The following is a 26830-nucleotide window of genomic DNA, read 5'->3' on the forward strand; positions in this document are numbered from 1 at the left end:
TGGATAGAGTACATATAATTATATTAACACTGTTGATTGCACATGCTTTCAAAGTACATCATAGTCCACCTAAGTTTACACACTAGTGGGCTACTTGCCTTAAGCTTTCGGGTATCAGCTGTAGACTCCCAACCAACTATGACAGTCAAATTTGACTAATTGGAATAAATCAAATTTCAAACTAAATAAAAATTCCTATGACACTTGAAGAGTTAAGGTCCAACGTACACGTTGTTTCGTAATAAATTTTAAGATTCTGAGTTTACAGCAATTGATTCCCTTGTGAATGTCGAAAATTTGCAGAATTTTGCAGCATAAAGGGCTGGATCTTTTGATTATGTTGGCTTAGAAAGCTCATGGCTCCAAGAGACAGTAGATCTGATTATTTGATATAAATTCTAGCTTGATACCTCCAGGCGTTCCTGAGAAAAAGGGCCTTGACAGACAAACAGACAGACAATAAAGTGATTCTATGATGGTTCCGATTTTTTCCTGTCGAGGTACAGAACCCTAAGAAGGGAACCTGTAGACAGCTAGAGATTATTGATATTTAACTATGTTGTTGTAAACTTAGAGTGGACTTTAAAGGAATAATAATTCATTTTTATTTATTTTTCCTTTTTTTACAAAGATATAGATTTTTGGATATTGCGTACAACATTGACAATTCTAGAAAGTCTATATTTTATTCAAAGTGTGTTGCACAAAGTATACTATGATTGATTCACAGGAGTGGCTACAACTAATGGGGTGTCCCAGAAGTAAAGAGACAAATTTATTTTCAAGTTTTTTAATATAAAGTAAACATCAAAGGTAATAATTTTGGTTGAAAATAATAACAAAAGTAATAAAATTATTATGTTTATATTAAATTTGCGTTGGCAACACCTTTGTAAACAATTTTTCTTAAATTTTCTGAGGCGCGCCGCATTACGGCTGTTCCTGATTTTGCAGCCTCTTTTTTGGACAATTTGGTCCATATTTGCTTGAAAGCTTTTATGGATTTAGGTTTCTCTGGTCGTTTCTTGTACTCCCTTTTGCACAGGGACCAAAACATTTCGATACCGCGAGCTTATTCGGTACATTCGGAACGTTTTTTTCTTTACGTACAAAGTCGATGTTTTCGCACTCTAAGTACCGAGTAACATCAGTAGCGTAGTAACACGTCGCCATGTCCGGCCAATAGATAACCTTATCCCTGAAATGATGCTTAGACATAAAAGGTATCAACCGTTTAATAATGCATTCGTTCAGATACACTTTTGCGTTCATGGAGGCTGACGAAATGTATGGCTCGGAGACATTGCCAAATTGGTCTATAGCTTGCCATACTAAATATTTTGCGTAAAATTTGGCTTTTGCTGCAACTTTTTGGTCGTAAGCCACATCTTTACGACTAGTACAATGGAAATACTGCTTTCCAGGAACATCGTTGGGATCCACCGGAACATAAGTTTCATCGTCAATAACGAGTACTTTGCTTAGCTGACTGTTGTAAACTCTTCGGCGCCCTCGGTTTGCACGTTGCTCTTGGTCCTTTATGTATTTAGGAGCTGATTGTTTTACATATGCTTTCAAACCTAGATCATTCTTCTTTATTCTGGCGACAGACGACTTAGGTATTTTAAATTTATCAGCTGCCACTCTGACGGACGTCGAAGGAGTCTTATCAAAAATCGATTTAACCCGATTTATATTACGAGGTACCGCCACTGTCCTATTTCTTCCCGGAATCTTCTTAAAACTAGTCTCACCCGTTTGTTCGTAACGTCTTATAATTCTATATATACTAGTTCGCCTAGCACCTTCTTGAAGAAAGTGGTTTACTGTATCCTTTTTATTATGAGATTCGTAAAATAGAATAACTCTGTTAGCAAATACTTCATATTCTTGACGCTTCATTTTGAAAAAATATTCCGTAATAATTAAATTCCCGCTTTAAATGACAGATAACAAAACCATAGACGTCATGACACCTAAACTTTTTTTTCTTTCTTATAAAATTTTCGGCCAGTAAGATTTTTAAAAATGTCTCTTTACTTCTGGGACACCCTTTATGTACATTATATATTTTTTTACGAAGCTAAATACATATATTACAACATTCTGTCTGTTTCTTAAAATGTATATTTTTTTCCCCTCACTAGCTCGGAAACACGTGTTTTGTCCTTTAATACCAGCGGAGTAAAAACGCATTTTATCCACTAGTGGGTAAAGTAATTTGACCTTGAATATAGTCAAATTGAATTGAATATAGTCAGATAGGAGTCAAACTCACTTGTCAGGTGTTATCTGCACGTAAAACTACGAATTTTGAACAAAAACAGTGCTAAATAGCCGTGTCTGACATTTGTGGCTACTGAAATATATAAACCTACCCTCATTATTTTTTCTCAAATTGTCATTCAGTGATACCAGTGCAACCATTCTAAAAACTACCAAAAAAAAAAATGTCTGGAAAGAAAATCGGAAGCCCTAGCGTATCAGCACAGGGGAAATGTTCGAAATGTCAGAAAGCACCAAATGAAAAGAAGTTTTCTGTTAATTGTGATATGTGCAAAAATCTCTTTTGTAACGACTGCCATGGGCTGTCTCCGACGGAAGTTAGAGTGCTTGAACTAAAGACAGTCGCAAGAGTTATGACTTTTTACTGTCCTGACTGCCGATCGGCAATAACGCAATTGCCATTGATTCTAAAAAAGCTAAATGAACTAACCAGTGAAGTGCAAAAGCTGCGGGTACGCCAAAGCATGCTGGAGACGGAATCAGCTGTTCGTGAAATAACTGAAAGATCAAATAGGGCTAACAACATCATCATCTATGACATTCCTGAGTCTACGAGTGAGACCGCAGAAGAGAGAAAAGAGCACGATATGCGAGAAACTACGACTTTGATAACCAGTGTTTCGAAGAACGTGAGCTGTGTAGGAATAAAAGCGTTCCGCCTGGGTGCTAAGTCCAGCAGCCGCACTTCGCCACGCCCCCTCAAAGTCATCTTACGCAGCAAGAGGGATGCGATTGAAGTGCTCAGCAACAAAAAAAGACTAGCAAAGCCAGCTTCTGTGAAAGCAGACCTCACTCCCATGCAAAGAGAATACCTACAGTATCTAAGGGAAGAATTGAACAGGCGTATAAGCGAAGGTGAAACAGGAATTACCATCAAGTACATCAGGGGCCATCCAACAATCGTAGAGACCGACAAACTAGCCACCGGACCGACAAAAAACCAATAATTCACATCAGTAATAGCCATAGTGTCCCAATCCCAACAGGGGCCGCCAACAAGTCCAACAACAACAGGGTCACCACAGTTAGCGTAAACTTACCTCCTATTATTACGGTTACCATTTTCTATACGAACATACAATCGGTCACTTCTAAATTCGACCTTTTTCTGACTAGAATAAATAATCTGAAACCTACCCTCATTGTTATTACAGAAACATGGCTAAAACCAATTATTCCCGACGCTATGATAAAAATACCAGGCTATGACTTATACAGGGATGACCGGACTGAAAAACGTAGTGGTGGAGTAGCAATATATGCTGCAAATGAACTGGATATTACAATGAGAACGAAACTTAACAGCAAGTATAACACTAAACATACATCTTTGGAATGTCTATTCTTGGACGTAGAAATTGGTAGCTACAAGTTCATATTGTGTGGTATATATAGGGGACAGGACTCAACAATTGATCAGGACAATATCCTACTTAATATGCTGAACGAAGCTTCGGAGTCTAATCTGCTAATCGTAATGGGGGATTTTAACTACAGTGGCGTCAAATGGCCAGTGGAAAGTTCAGGATACCTGACACCTAGAGAGAACAACTTCGTGCAGTGGTACAACAACTCCAACTTCCATCAACTAGTAAATAAAGACACCAGATATCGCCAGGGCAACCAGCCATCCTGCTTAGATCTTATACTAACTAATGATGATATACTCATATCAAATGTAGACCACCAAGCTCCTATTGGTAAAAGTGATCATACCTGCCTGCAAGCTACCATACAGTTCCAAACAAAGATACCTAACGCTACAAGACATTTTCGATACAACTACAATAAAGCAGATTTTAACAAAATAAATGACACACTATTACCTAGGTTACCACACAGAATGGACTCAGTGGAGAATGTCACATCACAATACGATATTTTCCTTGCTGAAGTGAAGAATGCCATGGCCCTACATGTGCCGCAGACTAAAACAAATACTGTTGTACGTGATAAACCGTGGACCTGTAAAGAGACTCGAGATATGATAAAACAGAAAACAGAACTTTGGGATAAATATGTGCTAACTGGTTTGGAAGAATATCACAAAGATTACCGAAGGCTTAATAACAAGTTAACTAACCGTATAAAAGCGTGCCGAATTAAATATGAAACTAGCTTATTGAAAACTGGCCCAAAGCGATTTTACTCCTACATTCGCCAGCAAATAGCATCGAAAGTGAGCACACCCAGCGTTGTCTGCAACAAACAAGGACTTACTGTAACGTGTGCCCCTGACATTGCTGAGGCCTTTGCGGACCAATTTGAGAATGTCTTTCAGATAGAACCCCAGGGACAGCTACCACAACTAGATCCATCACTCAGAGTTCAGGAGAGCATTACAGATGTTACCTTTTCAGTAGATAAACTTAAACAAGTCATTAAAGATATGAAAACAGATTCTGCACCAGGACCAGATGGCATCCCAGTTATACTACTGCAAAAGTGTGACGCCTTACTCGGCCCATTAGCATTGATAATGCAGACATCATATGACACAGGCATTTTACCCGAGCAATGGAAAACAGCTACTGTCACTCCAATATACAAAAAGGGCAACAAGCTTGAACCATCGAACTACAGGCCGATAAGTCTTACTAGTGTAGCATCCAAAGCTATGGAAAAAATTATAGTTAAACACATAAGAGGATTTCTTGCCCTGCACAGTGTAATAGGTGACCAACAGCATGGTTTCTGCCCTCATCGATCTACAGTATCCAACTTGTTATCTTGCCTCTCTTCCTGGACAAAAAGCTTTGACAACAGAGACCCTACGGATGTAATTTATCTTGATTATGAAAAGGCATTTGACAAAGTTCCCACAGAAAGGCTACTTCTTAAACTAGAACACTTGGGAATCCGTGGGAAACTGTTACTATGGATAAGGGCTTTCCTGCAACAAAGAACCTTTGAAGTTAGAGTTGGTTTGACCAAGTCTCGGCAAAGACGGATCAATAGTGGAGTACCACAAGGTTCAGTCCTAGGCCCGGTGCTTTACATACTGTACACAGTTGACCTTCCACAGCGCATCAAGTGCAGTATTAGTACTTTTGCGGATGATACTAAGATATTTTCTAACCCATTTGTTGACTATAACCAACTACAAAGTGATCTAGATGCCATAGCAAGCTGGTCTAAAGAATGGTTAATCAATCTAAACTCTGCTAAATGTACAGTACTCCATATAGGAAATAGGAATCCCCGTCTGACTTATCACTTGGAAGGCAATCCACTAACGGTTGTACAAACGCAAACTGACCTGGGCGTTAAGATCTCCGAAAACTTGAAATGGGAGGAGCACATATCTACAATCGTCAAAAAAGCCAGAAGTATAATTTATCTGATCAGAAAAGCTTTCAAGACTTTGACACCAGATATGATGCTAAAAATATACAAAACTTATGTCAGACCTATACTGGAGTACGCTTTTCAAGCCTGGAGTCCCTACTTTGCCAAAGATATTGATATGCTAGAGAAAGTCCAACGTAGCTTCACTAAACTGCCAAGACAACTTAAAAACAAGCCATATGAGGAAAGGCTAAAAGAACTAAAGCTCACTACTCTAAAAGACCGCAGAGAACGTGGGGATTTAATAGAGACATTCAAAATACTAACTGGACATTACGACCTCAAGGAATTTCAAGAGATATTCAAGCGTAATAACAACACTCGTTTGAGAGGTCACCTCTTAAAGCTAGAGAGAGATAGATCTCACAGTAACCCTTATAAACACTTTTTGAGCAATCGAGTAGTGAGATCTTGGAACAAACTCCCAGAAGACGTGGTCTCAGCACAAAATGTGAATCAGTTTAAAAATAGACTAGACAAGCACATCACATCTACAACTCGGCTATGATTACTGTCACAATGATCACTGGATACAGGCTATATCAGTTCTTTAACTGCCTGCCTGCTTATTAAATAATAATAATAATAATAAATTAACTGCTTTAAAATTGATAAAAGTAGATGAATCTAGTAATGAAGATGATTTACCACCTGTGGAACTACTGGAAGCAGTGATAAACGCATTTTTTGCGTTGTAGTTTCCTCGCTATAGTGAGGGGAAAAGTTTTGTGTTACACTCGGGTACAAATGTATTTTACTTCTCGTGTATTGAAAAACTCGCTAAGTTCAGGATTCTATTTTCGAACCACTCGCTTCACTCGTGGTTCAACTATAGAATCCTTTCACTTGCTCGTTTTTCAATTCCACACTCGGCGTTAAAATACAACTTTGCCCCCTTGTATAACAAATAACTATTAATGGTCTATGTTTGGTTGAATGGTTAAAATATAGTCAGTGCAATTCTAAGATTCCTCTTTTACCGCACAGACTAACAGTGAATTATAAAGTTTGAGATTGAGTTTATATTATTACACAAAAGCAGCTCTCATACGCCAGAAATACTGACTAGTAAAAATAGTGAGTAACTGCTCAGTCACGAATTTGGTCTAACTAAAGCGATAGCAGTGAGGGGCGGCCATAAGACAACACGATGGGATTTTTCAGTCGCTCCTATAGCCGCCGCTCGCTACTGTCACCAATGACATGACCATGTTGTGTCACAAATAGAAACAAAAGTTATACACCTTAAGCGTAAAAAGCGTTAATTTACAGACGACCAATCGCATTTTAGCATTCAGACATTTACACACGCTTCCCACACATGTGTGATATGTGATATGCACAGCCTTGTTCACAGTGTGTGTTGTCCCACCATGTCTGTGCCCGGAGCAGTCTCACTCACCGTACCATGTGCACCCGTACCCGAGCCCCGTGCGGCTTCAGCACGCCTTCCAGAACCAGAATAGCCCTAAGATGTTCCACCCTAAAGGGCTCAAGCCCCACATCGTAAGTACATTATAGACCCACTTAGGCCCTGCCTTCGTACCATATGCACCCGTACCCGAGCCCCGTGCGGCTTCAGCACGCCTTCCAGAACCAGAATAGCCCTAAGATGTTCCACCCTAAAAGGCTCAAGCCCCACATCGTAAGTACATTATAGACCCACTTAGTATTCCCTGCCTTCGTACCATGTACACTTGTCCCCGAGCTCCGTGCGGCTTCAGCACGCCTTCCAGAACCAGAATAGCCCTATGATGTTCCACCCTAAAGGGCCCAGCCCCACATCGTAAGTACATTATATACCCACTTAGTATTCCCTGCCTTCGTACCAAGTGCACTTGTACCCGAGCCCCGTGCGGCTTCAGCACGCCTTCCAGAACCAGAATAGCCCTAAGATGTTCCACCCTAAAGGGCTCAAGCCCCACATCGTAAGTACATTATATACCCACTTAGTATTCCCTGCCTTCTTATCATGTGCACTTATACCCTAGCCTTCCAGCCGCCTTCCAGAATAGCCCTAAGATGTTCCACCCTAAAGGGCTCAAGCCTCACATCGTAAGTACATTATATACCCACTTAGTATTCCATGCCTTCGTACCAAGTGCACTTGTACCCGAGCCCCGTGCGGCTTCAGCACGCCTTCCAGAACCAGAATAGCCCTAAGATGTTCCACCCTAAAGGGCTCAAGCCCCACATCGTAAGTACATTATATACCCACTTAGTATTCCCTGCCTTCTTATCATGTGCACTTATACCCTAGCCTTCCAGCCGCCTTCCAGAATAGCCCTAAGATGTTCCACCCTAAAGGGCTCAAGCCCCACATCGTAAGTACATTATATACCCACTTAGTATTCCCTGCCTTCTTATCATGTGCACTTATACCCTAGCCTTCCAGCCGCCTTCCAGAATAGCCCTAAGATGTTCCACCCTAAAGGGCTGAAGCCTCACATCGTAAGCACCAAATATAAATAAATAAATAAATATTGGGGACACCTTACACAGCTCAACTTAGCCCCAAACTAAGCAACGCTTGTACTATGGGTGCTAAGCGACGATATACATACTTAAATAGATAAATACATACTTATATACATAGAAAACATCCATGACTCAGGAACAAATATCAGTGCTCATCACACAAATAAATGCCCTTACCGGGATTCGAACCCAGGACCGCGGCTTAGCAGGCAGGGTCACTACCGACTGAGCCAGACCGGTGTCGTCAATATGCCTACATAATAATGATAACGAACGACTACATAAAAAAAATGGCATTCTGTTTAGTCCGTCAGTTAGATCGTCCAAAAATACTGAACACATATTTTTCGCTTATTCTAATTAATGAAAAAATGCAAATATATAGACCATCACAGTTCCGGAGTGGGGGCTTGTGACGTCACTTCTAAGTAAAAATTGTACCTAGGCGTGACGTCACGCGGAACTTCGACGCACTGTACCGTCGTCATTTTTCGTTTACGAGAAATTATAAATAATACGTGTCTAAAATTCTTTGATAATAATGATAATCTAAGTAATTGACGGACTAATTAGTTTTTTTTTGTCTATTGGCCAAACTAGTACTCTCAGAGCCAGAGCATTTGCCCTCCCGTACTCACTGCTCCATTAGTTTCCAATAACATTCAGTACCAGTACTCTAAGATATTTCTAAGGTTTGAAAGACATAACTCCCCGAAATACTGAAGATAAGCAATTCTATAGTACTATTGACAGTTGCATTTTTGTGTAAGCGGCAACGCCAACAATACACCCTGTTTTTATTGAATTCCGTTAACTTTAAGGGAAGGTTCTTTAGATCAAAATGAAAAATGAAATGAAATTATTTACTTATTTGAAATGAAATTATTTATTGCCGGAAATACATTCCATAGATTATTACTAATTTTAAATTAAAATTAATAAAACTAAGATCAAATTATAGTAGGACCCGTAGATCTAATACAATTAATTATCTATTAGATCAAATACAATTAATTTCTCTAAGAAACTAGCATCTTAACTCTTACGGTTATCGAGTTATTAAAAAAATAAATATAATTACTGAACACGTATGTGACAGCCTTTACCAAATTCCTAATGTTATTTGTTTTGACATGTGTCACCAATCACTTGACACTAACTTAAATGTTATTCTTAAGGGTCTCTCACACTAATAAATTTTGTATGTATGAAAATGATGAAAAAATTTTTTTGCGAATTTAACTAAAAGTGATATACAGGGTGGTTCCTGATAATTAACCTAGCTACGTGTCGAATTTAACGGAAAACAAAAACACGGTGTATATTGTCACTAGCCGGCTTTAAATATTTGCTTTCGCTTATCCACAATCAAATTTAAACCACATTTAACCCCCGTTATTTTCGCAGGACGGACGCGCCTACAGCACACCAAACGACAGTCCGATCCTGGGCCGCGCGCTCTGTCTCACTCCCCGCGGCTCCCCGCTACCAGGCCGGGTGTCCCACCTTAGCGACAAGTTCCAGGATTCGCTCACACTGGCTTCAGATACTGACGCTCTTGTCGCTAAGATCAGCACCATGTTTCCTACTGTCAGCGAGACGCACATCAAGATACTGCTTAAGAAGTAAGTATAGTCAACCAACCACTGTAGAACTATGTTTTATTTATTTATTTATTATTATTATTTATTATGTATTTATTATTTCAACATTAGCATTAACAGTTAAACCTTACATGCTAACACTTGGATTAATTAGATACAGTTATCTTATTCTATAGTCACAATAATGTTTTATTAATTATATTTATACATAACATCATCTATTTATTGAATTTAATACTAATATTAGGTCTGTTATTATATATTATATGTAAGAGTGACGTTATAAATCAGATTGTAAGAAATTTCTAACTGATTGTCATTTTGACATGGCCTAGGGTTCCAATTGGTTGACTGTACATACAGCACTCTAGATGGTTCCCAGTAGAAACTTGTAGAGATATAGTGTCTGCTTCAAAAAGCAAGGTATCAGCTTTTTGAAATGAGTAATCCAGCCAGCAAGCCCTTCTAAGGGTGTACAGGCTTCAGGCAGGACCTTCTGGGAGAGCGAGCTCCATTCTAGGCCACGTCTTCGCATTGGTTAACTGGGCTTTCTTAGTTTTTTCATGCCATGGATACAAGCCCTTTATAATCATTATGAACAACTTTTATTAAGGGTCCAATGCTGAAACCACGAAAAAAAAAATTAGATGTTCCATAGAAATGAGCTGTATCATAACAGTCGAAATGTATACAATAGATTTTTTTTGCGTTTTCATCATTAGTCCCATAATAAATAGGAGAATAATTTGAAAATTACGAGTTACAATTATTTACCTGCAAAGATAATACTGTGTGGAGAATTTTATGGAAATATACCTGGTCTACTTCTCCTAAACATCATAACCGTAGCTTTTACGGTTTTCCTGAATATATAAAAAAACCGAAAATGGGGACATAAAAATGGGGAGGCGGGAGGAGGGTAAAGATTAACATCTCGGCGTGTTTTCTACTTTATGTAGAAGTTTTTTCTTATAAACCTATTGTTAACGGAACACAGTAACCATCAGCTTCTTTGACCATAGACTTTATGTAAAAAGATATTATGTCATGTCACTGTTGTTTAAAAAGACACATAAAATTTGTCAGTCGTGAATAAATAACGCTTTTTCATTTTCATATTGAAAGCCTTTAAGCTGTATATAAGATCCTAATTTATTAGATGCAGATATTTTTACAGCTGATAGTACTCGGTCTCTGGAGTATATTAAACCGTGAAACATTATAGCTTTTACGATGTTTTTTTGGAGAAAACGGAAAAACAAATTTGCTACGTAAAAACACCCTGTTTATGTGATTATTAAATGAAAAGTCATTGAACAGATTCTAGTACCTCTTTTACGTACCACTTAACTGTAACTGGCCACTTCAATGACATGTGCAGTTTTCCCGCCGAATCTTTACGACATTTACAACAAACAATTGTTGACATGACAGACAGTGTTATTGTGACATGTGATAATGCACATGATGATTTTTTTAGACGAAATTATAATTATTTTTTTTGTTAGGAAAATGAAATCAAAAAAGTTACATGAAAAGATTTCTTAATTTATATTTAAAGTTAATTATTTTAATGTAAAGTATCATGTGTTAAAATATCTGCAACTAATAAATTAGGACCTTATATATGCCAAAGTTTCGAATTTTATTCTTGTTGTTTATGAACCTACAACTTCAAACATGATGAAGTCACTCAGCCAGTCACTGATGAAATCTGTGCTATTTATATTAAAATATGAATAAAATCTAAAGTATGAAAACTATGCAATTGAAACTTTTTCTATTTAATAAAGTTATATTGATATCATATCCTGACAATTATATTTATCTGTAAACCAGACCCAAAATTCGACGATTCAGAAGAACGACAAAATGCTTCAAGAAAACAGCTTTTCTCTTCGCTTGACTCGTGTTGGCGGGGGCACTACCGCCACTACCGTACCTCCAAATGGAATACATACAACCCAGCACAGGATAAATTATTAATACCATTCTATGCCTACCTTGAATTCTCAAGTAATATTCATATCAAGTATCAACTATTGTCAAAGGAGTCAGACAGCTTGTTGAAGGATTCATATAATCTTGAATATTAGACAAATATCTTTAAATATCAAGTACCGTAATCATACCCACCAAATAAAAATATAAAAAAATTGTCCAGCTTTATCAATGGACTTTCATCAAAATTTATTGAGAAGTTAAAATACTGCAATCTTTTAACTATTGTGGAAAAATGGCGATAGTTGTCAAACAAAATTTCTGTCAGGCTGGCCACATGTTTGGCATAGACACAGAAAAAATATAGACGGAGGGTAGCACGATCTAATTAACCTTATACCAAATTTTGAAAGACAGAAATACCTACCGTACCTGAACTTCAATCAGTACTGTACCTACCGCCGCCTTTTCTTTCGAACAATTCAATATTTTTATGAAAATTTTGCATAAGTTTGTTCACTAGCTGGACATCAGTCATATATTTTCTACGTGGAAAAGTTGTGCTGTAATGACGTCACAGACCCGTCATCTAGGGGTTTCTAAAATCTATGATGTTTAGATATCGTAAATGTCACTTGATAACATCATATGAAAATGAAACACTTACGTGCATATATAAATTATCATTTTCTTACCTTTTCACGGGCTTTGATTAGAATTTTCTTTATTTATTTGTTTTCTAGCACGCAATTATTTTTTCTGCCTCCTCAAAGCTTTGTTCCCCATTGTTTTAATGGCACGTGACCACGCGGAGAAAACTGACACAGGTCCATCCTCTGAAAGCGCCGCCGCGCGACTGAAGAGGCCATAAGTGCCATCGAAAATGTTTTCAATTTCAAAATAATTTTCAAAAAAATTTTTTTTTTGCAAAAACAGGATTAGTAACAGGTCTTAAAATTGGGTTCATAGTTGTTCCATCTTTCCTTTGCGGATTTGGTAGTATTTGGTAAATATTATATTATTTTAATGACGCTACCGGCATAAACTCATCAGATTCATCTAGATAATCTTATTACCTATATATTTATGTAAAAAACAAGTCAAAAAAGTTCTTATCATAGCCATGGGAACGATTTATTGTTAAGAGAAGAAGTTGTAACATTCATGTTGTTCAACTCCATAACATACTCACCAGATCCTGAAATTTAACATATATCGTTTTCAGATTTTTCCATTGCGTTTTTCTATGTTTTTAACGGCTTCAAAAAACGAGTGCGCGCAGCGTCTACGGAAATATATCGCCTTAAAGCTAAAAGACGAACGCGATTTGCTTACTTTACTGCTTTGAGGCGCTTCTCCTAGTTTTATGTTATGATATAGATTTTTTATTTGTAATAACATAGATTAATTATAAGAAGATCATTAAAATGCGACCGCCTAAGAACGTGCATACCCTACACTATACATAGATGTGGCGCCACAAAAAATGCCTTGTTGACATCGATTATTTTGTACATTGGAGTTAAGTGTCACTTTCGAGCCGTAAATCTATGTCAAAAGTGACACTTAACGCCATCTACAAGTATAATCGAAAGCTATAAGATATTTTTTTGTGGTTTAGTGTACCTATGCGCGTGTTTAGGCGGTCGCATTTTAATGTATGGGATGGTATGATCTTCTTATATATAATTTGTGGTAATAACTAAAAATCCTTTTCCCAGATATTACAATCGAGAAGCCGTCGTAATAAGCGCCCTACAAGTGGAGAAGCACCCTATAACGACTCCCGGGCCCTTGACCATGTCACCAATGGCGGCGCGCATGCAAAAGGGGGCGATGGGGGTGTATTCCGCCCTTCAGCTCGCTAAGGGGGTCTCGGGCTCCATACATTCGGCGCATTTGACACCGCTCTCTGGGACACCTCAAGGTAATGTTCTGAAATTACTGTAAAACGACTTTTCCTCGTTTCTTTGATCTTATATTATAGTTTAGCGAAAGACTTTTTGCATTCCTGAAACCTTGGTAGGTACTATAAAGACACTATACATCGATGGAGCTGCTTATGAAAAAGTGGGGCAATGGAGGAATATGCAGCTTGCTAACACATCTCGGAAACTGGTGATCAAATATATGAAAGAGGCGCATTCCTAGCAAAAATTCTAACCTCGTGTAGGTGAACGCGTACTATGCTTGTATGAGTGAGATATGACAGGTCGACTGTTCGCGTTTTTGACAGGCGGTAACTGTGAGGTAACCGAGAGGGGGTGGGCGGCGCTTTCAGCGGGGGGCGGGAGTGGCCATACTGTACAATAGTACTCTTTATTATACTGTGCTAACGGGATCTCAGGATCCATACATTCGCACTTGACACCGCTCTCTGGGACACCACAAGGTGGGTTCTGAAATTTTATGTCCTATTCTCATTTCTTTGGTCTTACTTTAGAGTAATATTTGCAAGTTTGCATTTATGAAATCTTGGTACCTACACCTACATAAGTCACTGACATCTGACTTCATCTAATCAAATAGAAAATAATTCTACCAGCGCCACAAAAAGACGCTATACCAAAAAAATACAAATATGAATCATCCTGAACGAAAATTATCTTTATGGCTTATCAGTCTTATCTACCAGATATTGTCAAAATAACAAATCAATACCTTCAAATACAAATATGGTCGGTCTGTTTGTTGAGTTTTTTTTTACTGTTTAGCGTTTGGATTTGTGGCTCAATAATCTGAAACATATATAAACGAAGTAATTCATTCACGTGTTTTTTCAGCATCACGGAGAAAAAAATCTCGTCCATGAATACCTAAATACTGTAAACTGAACGAGAAAATCTTGTAAATTCTGGGACAATTGGTATAAATAACTAAACCAATCTGTTTAAATTAGTTGAGCTTAGTAAACTAGTTATTTTGTAATTGCCACACATTAAAATAGCGTGTAACGTGTATTACTAGAATATTTACGAGTAGTAATCATAACACGTGGATCATACAAATAAATAAAATTTTCTTTCAGAGCTTAATAAATGCACGCGTGTTCGTTTAAATTGGCCCGGTGCACCTTAACCTATTGTCAAAATCAGAACTATTCAAAATAACTTTATTTCTGAGTATTCGTAACTTTAACGCCAACCAGACAAAGTCAGGTGATTTTCTTTACAATATATCAAGCAGTTCCCTTAGTTTATTTCGAATTGTGTTAGCGTTAGAAGTGTTAGTTATAAAATGGTGCAGGAAAAGTTCGTGTGGTTTTCGACGGTGTTCTATAGCTCATACAGGAAATTCAAGTTTCATTGTGCCTTAGGTAAATTATAGTACTTTATGCAAAGGCGTTTAAAGGAGGAGGAGGTCAGGGGCGCGATTTTTGAATCTCGCATACGGGATTTTATCACTAAAATACCGGTTGAAAACGGTGGCTTGCTTATTATTTTCAGTGTCAATTTTCCGAATTCGAACGCGTGAGACTCAAAAATCGATCCCCAGGACTCAGGTAAACACCGTTGCATACAATACTTTTTCTACGACAATGCACTTAGTTTTCTTGATAAATATAACAATGCGTTGCCATGGTTACAGAGCCAAACAATGCGTTTTCAATTTTTTCGTTACTGCGCGCGTGCGCGGTAGCCGGCGGGCGCTGGCTTTGGGGAATAGTCTTTTACGTAGGGCTTTAAAGATCCATGCACGACCCTGTAAATGACGAATAACAGTTCGGGAGTAGAAAAAATAATTTAAATAATGAACAGTGGCCTATTTCACAATAGTGACAATTATCGCTCGACAGTGACACTCGTCGTTAATTGCCAGGAAATATTGACGCTGAGTAACAATGTTACTTACCAACCCAGAAATTGCATTTTCACATTATCCCATCCGATGTCGGATGTCGGACCGATATCCCATACGTTACAGGCGCCATCTTGGATTTTTTCCATTGAAATCCTTCCGACATCCGATATCGGATCGGATAATATGAAAACGGACTAAGGGCTGGGCCACCATACATTGGAGCGAGACGGCGATGGGACTTTTCATTCGCACGTATGGCTGCCGCTCACCGCTGTCGCGCTTAGACCAATGACGTGGCCGGGCCGTAAGAACGTAGCTAACAGCCAAGTATATTTCAGGATCACCGAGCCTGCTGCGGCCAGCTTCAGGAGCCTCAAGCCATTACGGCGCCCGATCGACCAGCAGCCAACCCACGCGACACCAGTCTCCGAAGATGAAACTTAAGTGAGTAGGAAACATCAGTTTATTGATTCAATGTAGTTTTTAACCAATATTGCTCATTGCACCAATAAATGGCTTGACATTTTGGAATAAGATGAAAATTGTACATTGTTTACACACAAACACACACACCGACACACATAATCACATATACACAACATGTGCACACTAGATTAAAATTATAATTAGATTATTTTTTGTTAGCTGTCTTGATTAGTTTATGATAACAACCACAATCTACTATCTCGATATAAACTTTTGGTTTCTAATAAACATTATTTTGTACGAAAATACGAGAATATAGCGCGAAATAATATCAATTATGTTAAAATTTATTTAAAAAATTAAAGTAATAATTATAAAAGTAGATCCCATCCCAAATATTTGCTTTTGTTATATGATAAGTATTAGAGTAAAGTATAATCTTATACTATTAAACGAGCAATTCTTGTATATTTATTTATTTATTTATTTATTTATATATACCGACTATCTTGGAAACCGCTCTAACGATTTCGCTGAAATTTGTTTTGTGGGGGTTTTCGGGGGTGAAAAATCGATCTAGCGTAGCCTTAGATCCCGGAAAACGCGAATTTTCGAGTTTTCATGAGTTTTTCTTTCGCATTTGTAAACTTAAAATATGGTCCTTAATTTCGCCGCGCGCGCATCGATTCCGCTTAGCTCAGTCGCACGAGGTCGGTCTAATGTACGCAGATAGATCGTAGGTGTCAGGGTTTCGAATCCCGGTCAGAAATTAAGTTTTTGTTTTTTGTCTTTTTTTTTGTTTTTGTATTTATAAGAGTTTTTTTTTATCTAAAGACGTGATATATTAAAATAGAACCGAGCGAAGCTCGGTCGCCCAGATATTTATATTAATATGATGATAAAATAAGACAAATACAATTCTAATTACTTCAAGGTGGTGCTCAGGGTCTGATGATGGAGCCAGATGGTGGTCACCAATACCAATGAACAATATGACTATACAACTTCGTGGTTTACATGTCATTCTAGCATTTTCACTTTCACATTTCAAGTGCATATACCACGAGTATAGGTTTTCGGGTGTGCTGATTTAAAAATTAATGACCGATTTGGAATCTGACATTGCTGACTGTCACTTTGACACAAAAGTCGTCATGGGTGTCGTAAAATAGGTTTTAGGGGGTGCTGATTCCAAAATTAATGGCCAATGTGGAATCTGACATTGCTGACTGTCACTTTGACACAAAAGTCGTCATGGGTGTCGTCAAATAGGTTTGCGGGGGTGCTGATTCCAAAATTAATGAACAATGTGGAATCTGACATTGCTGACTGTCACTTTGACACAAAAGTCGTCATGGGTGTCGTAAAATAGGTTTTAGGGGGTGCTGATTCCAAAATTAATGACCAATGTGGAATCTGACATTGCTGACTGTCACTTTGACACAAAAGTCGTCATGGGTGTCGTCAAATAGGTTTGCGGGGGTGCTGATTCCAAAATTAATGAACAATGTGGAATCTGACATTGCTGACTGTCACTTTGACACAAAAGTCGTCATGGGTGTCGTAAAATTGGTTTTAGGGGTGCTGATTCCAAAATTAATGACCAATGTGGAATCTAACATTGCTGACTGCCACTTTGACACAAAAGTCATCATGGGTGTCGTAAAATAGGTTTTAGGGGTGCTGATTCCAAAAATAATGACTAATGTGGAATCTAACATTGCTGACTGTCACTTTGACACAAAAGTCGTCATGGGTGTCGTCAAATAGGTTTCCGGAGGTGCTGATTTGAAAATTAATGACCGATTTGGAATCTTGACATTGCTGACTGTCACTTTGACACAAAAGTCGTCATGGGTGTCTTCAAAAAGGTTTCCGGGGGTGCTGATTCCAAAATTAACGACTATTTTGGAATCTCACAGTGCTAATTGTAATTTTGACACAAAAGGAATCATGGGTGTAGTCAAATAGTTTTTAGGGGGCACTGATTCCAAAATTAATGAAATGATTTAAAAAGTAATAACCGATTTGGAACCTGACATTGCACAGTACCCCTGGAAAGGAAACCTATTTGACGACACCCATAACGACTTTTATGTCAAAGTGACAGTCAGCAATGTCAGATTCCAAATTGATCATTAATATTGAGATCAGTACCCATGAAAACCTATTTGAAGACACCCATGATCACTTTTGTGTCAAAGTGACAGTCAACAGTGTCAGATTCCAAATTGGTCATTAGTTTTCAAACACCTCCGGATACCTATTTGACGACACCCATGACGACTTTTGTGTCAAAGTGACAGTCAGCAATGTCAGATTCCAAATTGGTCACTAATTTTGGAATCAGCACCCCCTAAAACCTATTTTACGACACCCATGACGACTTTTGTGTCAAAGTGACAGTCAGCAATGTCAGATTGAACATTGGTCATTAATTTTGGAATCAGCACCCCTAAAACCTATTTTACGACACCCATGACAACTTTTGTGTCAGAGTGACAGTCAGCAATGTCAGATTGAACATTGGTCATTAATTTTGGAATCAGCACCCCCTAAAACCTATTTTACGACACCCATGACGACTTTTGTGTCAGAGTGACAGTCAGCAATGTCAGATTGAACATTGGTCATTAATTTTGGAATCAGCACCCCTAAAACCTATTTTACGACACCCATGACGACTTTTGTGTCAAAGTGACAGTCAGCAATGTCAGATTCCACATTGGTCATTAATTTTGGAATCAGCACCCCCTAAAACCTATTTTACGACACCCATGACGACTTTTGTGTCAAAGTGACAGTCAGCAATGTCAGATTCCAAATTGGTCATTAATTTTGGAATCAGCACCCCCTAAAACCTATTTTACGACACCCATGACGACTTTTGTGTCAGAGTGACAGTCAGCAATGTCAGATTGAACATTGGTCATTAATTTTAGAATCAGCACCCCCTAAAACCTATTTTACGACACCCATGACGACTTTTGTGTCAGAGTGACAGTCAGCAATGTCAGATTGAACATTGGTCATTAATTTTGGAATCAGCACCCCTAAAACCTATTTTACGACACCCATGACGACTTTTGTGTCAAAGTGACAGTCAGCAATGTCAGATTCCACATTGGTCATTAATTTTGGAATCAGCACCCCCTAAAACCTATTTTACGACACCCATGACGACTTTTGTGTCAAAGTGACAGTCAGCAATGTCAGATTCCAAATTGGTCATTAATTTTGGAATCAGCACCCCCTAAAACCTATTTTACGACACCCATGACGACTTTTGTGTCAAAATGACAGTCAGCAATGTCAGATTCCAAATTGGTCATTCATTTTGGAATCAGCACCCCCTAAAACCTATTTTACGACACCCATGACGACTTTTGTGTCAAAGTGACAGTCAGCAATGTCAGATTGAACATTAGTCATTAATTTTGGAATCAGCACCTCCTAAAACCTATTTTACGACACCCATGACGACTTTTGTGTCAAAGTGACAGTCAGCAATCTGAGGTACTACATATTCGTAATCTGAAAGTAATCAAGTCAATAATTTCAGTTATTTTGAATCGACTATGATTCCGAATTATTGTTAATAGTAATGATTGTATAGATGATTACCCCAGCCAGATCCGATCCCCGCCGAGAGCCGGCAGATTAGTTATGTGATGACACCCAGTAGTGTCAGATTACAAAGTAAAATCAAGTAATCGTGTAATCCGGAATCGATTACGATTTCCCCATCTCTGGGTTTAGTTATATGGTTCATTGGTACTGGTGACCACCATCTGGCTCCATCATCAGACCCTGAGTACCACCTCTTGTCAAAGGTCTTGTTGAGACGAACCCAACGAGCCTAAACACGAAGTCGTTTACTTACATGGTTCACTGGTACTGGTGACCACCTTCTGGCTCCATCATCAGATCCCGAGTACCATCTTGATGTGTCTTATCATCTTGACCGTATTGTAATTTTCACATTTTTATCATCACAACGTTGTAATACTTTAACATTTAAACATAACAAAGTATTACAAAAGCAAATATTTACGGATCTAGGATCAAATTCGTTGGTCGCTGTTTACACACACACAATGCGAGGATAGCCCGTGTAGAAACAAGGCGTCCGACCCACACAACAATAAATATTCTCGACGTTTGCGATGAAGACTCGGAGACCAAAGCGACATACGTCTTACCTCCTCGAGCTCCGGCGCGGCACTGAAATCGCAGGCGAGAAAAACAATCATTACTAATTGAAAAAGCTTTTTGTTAGCTGTCTTGATTAGTTTAACTTTAATTAATTGTAGGATGCCTCGCTGCTAATTTCTGTAAATTCGAAAATTTTGACATTAACTCATTGGAGTCTGGCTACCTACGAGACAGGCTGAGCCTAGTGTAGGAACCAGAGCAACATGACCTGTAAATTTCTTACCTAAGGTACCTGCATTTGATATTGTTAAATGTACATAATATTCTTAGGATTAGCACAAAACTTTGTAAATGTTTGACTGTAGGTACCGTATAAATAAATAATTTGAAATTTAATTTGAATAATTTGTTCGTTATTTAAAAGTGCTTATTGTAAGCCTATTTGAATAAAACATATTTTTCTCAAACATGCAATGAAATATTGTCTTTACGTTCCTTAAAATGGGCTGGGAAGTATCGCTTTTTGGGCGCAACAACTCGAGAGGACTGTAAAGGGATTTCATATTATTTTTTAGGCCTAGGCCTGCAAAGTAACTTTTTTTTATAAAATATTGTCCTTTAGAGCATTTTTTTATTATTTCATTGTATGTTTGAGAAAAGCACTATACATGCCTCAGCGTGAAAACGGATTCCCGGCCTTGTATCCCTATCCGGCCTCGCTCGCACGCTCGCTCGGCCGTATATACCCACTTGGCCGGAAATCCTCATTTTACCGGCCTCTGATGTAATGTACTATTGATTGATTGATACCTACATAACACCCCATCGTTTTTGCACCGGGGCTTAAAAAGTCCTTGATGGCATATGTCTATTACGGATAACTTACAACAACCATTTTTCTGATAACCCCCGTCCCCCGTGCTTACTTGCTTAGCGCCATCTAGTACAAAAACTGAAGATGGGCAAAGTTGTCACTAGGGAAAAAGAAATATTAAACCCAAACATTATTTATTACTCAGGTACCTTAAGAGCGTGTTCCCAAAGGCTGAAGAGACGTTGATTCTGGACGTGCTCGCGAATAAGGACAACAACGTGCAGAAGGCCAGTGAAGAACTTATGACCATGGGCTTCACTAAGAAGGCAAGTGGTAACATAAAATATACAGAGTGGAAAAATCGAATGCCACCACAGATGTCATATATACCATAGATCAAGCAAACGTATCTACTTAGCGTGTCAAATGAACTCAGTGAAATCCACTGAGTTGTCCGTCTTTAATCGCAGCTTGCAGCTTTCGGGCGTCAATTTTTGTAAGTTGAAGTCAATCAAAACATAAAAAATGCCTCGTTACGTGATATTCAATTGCAACAACACAAAAATTATGAACAATCAAGAGCCTGAGACATATTTAAAACTACAGGCAAGAAACAACTTCAGTACAAAATTTGACACGCTCGGCCCCTATACAAATAATATCTGGGCGACCGAGCTTCGCTCGGTTCTATTTTAATATATCACGTCTTTAGATAAAAAAAAAAACTCTTATAAATACAAAAACAAAAAAAAAGACAAAAAACAAAAACTTAATTTCTGGCCGGGATTCGAAACCCTGACACCTACGATCTATCTGCGTACATTAGACCGACCTCGTGCGCCTGAGCTACGCGGAATCGATGCGCGCACGGCGAAATTAAGGACCATATTTTACGTTTACAAATGCGAAAGAAAAACTCATGAAAACTCGAAAATTCGCGTTTTCCGGGATCTAAGGCTACGCTAGATCGATTTTTCACCCCGAAAACCCCCACAAAACAAATTTCAGCGAAATCGTTAGAGCGGTTTCGAGATCGTCGGTATATATAAATAAATAAATAAATAAATAAATAAATAAATAAATAAATATACAAGAATTGCTCGTTTAATAGTATAAGATATGAACTTGTTTCTTCTATCTAAATATAGTTCTGTGAATGCCACATACAGTTTGTATGGAGCATTTCCTTAATTTTCAAATTTAACGCGAGCGAAGTCGCGGGCAAAAGCTAGACGTTTATTTGTTTATAATTCTAAATACTTTACGGCCCAGCCACGACATTGGTCTAAGCGCGACAGCGGTGAGCGGCGGCCATACATTGGAGCGAGACACAGCGATGGGACTTTTCATTCGTACGTATGGCTGCCGCTCACCGCTGTCGCGCTTAGACCAATGTCGTGGCTGGGCCGTTAGACTGGTTTAAATTAGAGATGGGCCGAATATGTGGCACACAAATGGTCTCGCCGGAAGATCAGCGCTGACCCTGTGGTTAGCATTACGCTGAGGCGGGACCATTTCGTGGTAAACAATTATATGAATGTGTTTTATTTTTCTTTGTTTTTTAATTATTATTTTTTCTTTTAACTTTTGAATGTACTTTTATTGTTTTATATGTGTTGTATGTTGTTTATCACGAATAAATGATTAATTTATGATTTATGATTTAATATAGACTTTGCCGAACATTCGGTTCAGCTCTTACAGAACATTCGGCCGAATATTCGGTTTCGCCATATTTTTTAAGGGGATTCATGAAAACTATTAAATGATTGATAATCGTTACTACAACTATGTTTTTATGATTTAGTGGATAACTAAAACTTGTTTAAAACAATCTGAATTCTTCTCAACTCTTGAACTACGGTTTTTTACTTTTTTTAAAACAATAGGTTTCTCTTTTTTAGCAGTTCCTTAAAAAGCTACTAAAAAAGGAGCTTTTTATCCACTGGAATACGTAAGATCTTCATTAGTTATTTACTTTGTTTATTCGGTAAATATTCGGCAATGCAACCGAATAATTCGGCCGAATACGAACAATTAAAAACTTGCCGAATATCGAATATTTACCGAATATTCGGCCCATCTCTAGTTTAAATACTTTCATTTTTTAAATACATGTCATTCTTTTTTTTACAGGAGATTGTAAAAAAAAAAGAAGAGACACCTCAACCGGCAAAGAAAGTTGTCACTATTATAAAGACGACGGAGGAGAAAAACGAACGTACGTACAATACTCACGTCTTCGTGTTTCGTAGGTTCGTAGACACATTGCAGTTTATGGTAGAGTTGTGCCTGCTCGTTCACTGAAAAGATCGCTCCCAACTAGTACGATCTCCGAAGTGTCCTAGTTAGTTCTTTTAGGACATTTAGGACAGTAATACACCGAGAGAGCGAGAGACAAATTGTGCATATGACGTACAGTAACGCTCGCTCGTACTAGCCGAGAGCTGATCGGCGCTCTCGGTCCGAGTCAGTCGGTTTTAGTTCGGTTCGATCGGATCACACGGATCGCTTTGCTGTCATTGTCACTCCTCGGCTCTTCGCTCCTTTCGCTCTCATTCTATTGCGCGTGTGTGAATGTACTAAATGTACTAGAGAGCAAAATCATTTGGTAGTAGTTCGGTCTAGTACAGTGCAGGGAATCGTGTCTATTGTACTATTAGTACATGTCCTACACAAGCCTAGTTTATGCTTCCACGCTAGCACGTGATGGCCGCGGGAGTATGTCGCCGCGAGATAGACTACCCCTTATGTCGTTAATACAGTTAGAAGAAGACGTGTCGTCTATCTCGCGGCGACATACTCTCGCGGCCATCATGTGCTAGGCCTACTGGCAGTTATATAACACGGTGTGAGGTAAATAATTCGACATTATTTCTTTGAAGATTACTCTTGGGCATATTCGCGAAAAGAATCACCTAAAATATTTATTATAAGGTAGGTAAATTTGATGTTTTTCCTTAGAATCACGAGCCACGACAAAAAAAAACAAGAAACAAAAAAGTAAAAGTAACGTGAGTCACGACTTCATTGATAATGTGAGTTACGACTTCATTGATATTTCAAGTACAGTAGCAAATTATGACATCTATCCATATTTTGGGAAAGTAACACTTATTTAGAGAACCTTCTAGAAAAGATCGTACACCCATCAGGCCGGCAACGCACCTCCAACACTTCTGGTGTTTCGGGTGTCCATGGGCAGCAATGATCGGTTATTATCAGGCGACCTGTCTGCTCGTTTGCCTCCTATCCCATAAAAAAAAGGTTATCACTTGAATTGCGTCGTGAACAAACGGAAAATGCCATAAAATCGTCACTACTGATGTGCCGACGGAAAGTTTCCAAAATTCTGAAATTTTTACATAGGAAAAATTCGGAAACTTTCCATCTTTGTATGGACAATTATATTGGTGGAAACTTTCCATTTCATAAATTTAAATTCCCTTTATATTTCGTGAAAGGTTCGTGCAAAAGAAATTTAAGTCTTTTTTGGAAAGTCTCCTCAACTTGCACATCATTAATCGTGACTCGCGTTACTCTTGCCGCGGATTGACCCCTTTGACAAATTTTGCATGATTACAGCAAGGACCATTTAATACTAGACTGATATAGCCCATACAAAAAAGCGTACCCCTGAAAAAAGCTTAGTTTTTGCTTTAAAACTAGATGGCGTTGTTTCGTAACCCGGGAGTGGAAAAAAACATATTTTCACACATATGTTTACTTGTTTTTATATTATACTATGAATAACTATCAAAAAACTTTATTTTAATATCAAAATATTGGCTCAAAACATAATTTTTACAAATTATATTTTTTGGTCGGCCTCGACGTAGTTGTGATCGCTTCGCTGGCTAAGTTTGTTCGCATGTTGTCTAACTATTGCCAAATAAAATGACTAGATGACGTTGGTGGACTAGGAAAATGTCACATCCGTTTCGTTGTTCATTAATATAATATACTTAGTGATAATAAACCTATATGTTGAGCTCAAATACGTTCAACAAAACGCAATCATTGTGCCAACAGATGTGACATCCAGTGACATCTGACATCCATGTCACATCACAAATGTCATTGTATGATTTATTGAATATTCATAATATATGGATATTAAATATTTTAGAATCGCAGCAGCAATGCGAGTAGAGATACAGAATTAATAACTGTATAAATTAATAATTGTATGACCAATGACCTCATACATAAAATTACCAGTTTAGGTGACAGAAGGCGAATCCAATTTGTAAACATTAAATTTAATGTGCTAATGAAAAGAATCTTTCCGATTTTCAACGGGACACGGCTGAAGGGGCGAACTGGTTTCGACTGCGCCCATGCATCTCAATTGTCCAGAAAGTTCATTCGAAGATCATTTTGCTTATAATAATCTGAGTAATCACAGTGAATGGTTTGACAATATTTCAGCTAACATGTAGAGCAAAGATGTAGAGAGACTTGCTAGCTTCGTCGGTCAGGCTTCGTCTTGGACACAACGCCGATAGTTAGGCCGCCAGGTGTGGCACTTTGGATTACGTTTTTATAATAAATTAATGATAGTTTGTATTGTTTTGGTAATATATTTTCTACTCGTATACTATACTCGTTTGGTACTCGTATAAACCTAAACTGAGATAATAAATGAATAAAAGGAAATAATTAGTGAAACTCTGATATAAGTAATAATTAATGAGACTAAATGCGTTTTCACATTATCCGATCCGATATCGGATGTAGGACTGATACCCCATACATTACAGGCGCTATCTTGGATTTTTTCCATTTAAATCCTTCCGACATCCGATATCGGATCGGATAATGTGAAAACGGACTAAGACAATAGATACCTTGTTAGTGTTATATACCTATGCCTATGTATATCCCACCAAAAACATTCTGTAAAAAATAGCCGTCTCGATGGAGCTGCTTGTTTATCTCTAAAAAGTAATGAAATCTACATAAAGTTCCTTACTGCGATTTCTTTATTATTATAGTTAACTAGCCTTTGCCCGCGGCTTCGCTCGCGTTAAATTCGAAAATCTCTCCACAAACTTCCATCCTCCATTCTAAGGAAGTGGGGGGATATAAAAAGAGACAAAAAGTAGCCTATGTCACTTTCCATCCAGTCAACTATCTCCACTTAAAAAATCACGTCAATACGTCGCTCCGTTTTGCCGTGAAAGATGGACAAACAAACAGACACACACACTTTCCCATTTATAATATTAGTATGGATGTTGTGTGACTTGGTCGTTGAAGTGTAGCGGTGCTGGCGACAGATTGGTGCAATGGTGTCATGGAGCACCTGGTTATAAACTTCTTTATACCCTTGTGTATAAAGAAGTTTATAAGTTTCATATTCGATGGTCCGAGCTAAGGTTCGTAAAGCCATGAAGCCGAGCTGATAATCATTGACGCTAAACGCCGATCGAAACGCAGTCTGAAGTGGGTGATAAACGTACGATACGAGCAGGTATGCGTACTTATGGCTCGACCACCTTTTTCGATTGTGTGTCACCGTAAGTACGCGTAAAAACCGCTGCGCATAGTAGTCGACCATCCAACGCGTACTTGCTCGTACGCCTATCACCCACTTGACGTCGCGCCAACACTTTATGGAAAAAGCGGGTTTTCGACAACTAAGTACCAATAAGATTTTAGACATTCAAAAATCTTCAATAATACTCAACTGTTTCGGTCGCACTCGTTCAAATATAGGATAGGATTGGTATGAGCGAGACGGTCAGGAGATTGATTGTCAACATGATATCTATCATAAACACCGTTCGAAATGGCCTCATTAAAATCTAAATTTTAAATATATTGAAAGTAATATTACTAATCATTGACGTCACGCTCAAAATGAAAGAGATAGAAAATTTGACAGTATGGTACTCTTTTGCATGATTGTCATAATTCAAAATAAGAACGATGGTTTGCGTTGTAAACAGGGACTGAAACATGACACGGGCCC

General features: G+C 38.3%; 1 protein-coding gene across 1 annotated transcript in view; it reads left to right on the forward strand.

Annotated features, from left to right (window-relative positions):
• Positions 1-9632: 9632 nt before the first annotated feature.
• LOC125241430 overlaps positions 9633-26830 on the forward strand; it is a 32500-nt gene continuing 15302 nt past the window's right edge. Inside the window, exons 1-5 of the mRNA XM_048149921.1 lie at positions 9633-9737; positions 13379-13584; positions 15797-15902; positions 21059-21179; positions 22990-23074. Coding sequence (XP_048005878.1) covers positions 9691-9737; positions 13379-13584; positions 15797-15902; positions 21059-21179; positions 22990-23074 — 565 coding nt within the window. The 5' untranslated portion in view covers positions 9633-9690. The remainder of the gene's footprint in view (positions 9738-13378; positions 13585-15796; positions 15903-21058; positions 21180-22989; positions 23075-26830) is intronic.

Source organism: Leguminivora glycinivorella, chromosome Z (genome assembly GCF_023078275.1).
Source record: "Leguminivora glycinivorella isolate SPB_JAAS2020 chromosome Z, LegGlyc_1.1, whole genome shotgun sequence".
Classification (NCBI taxonomy): domain Eukaryota; kingdom Metazoa; phylum Arthropoda; class Insecta; order Lepidoptera; family Tortricidae; genus Leguminivora; species Leguminivora glycinivorella.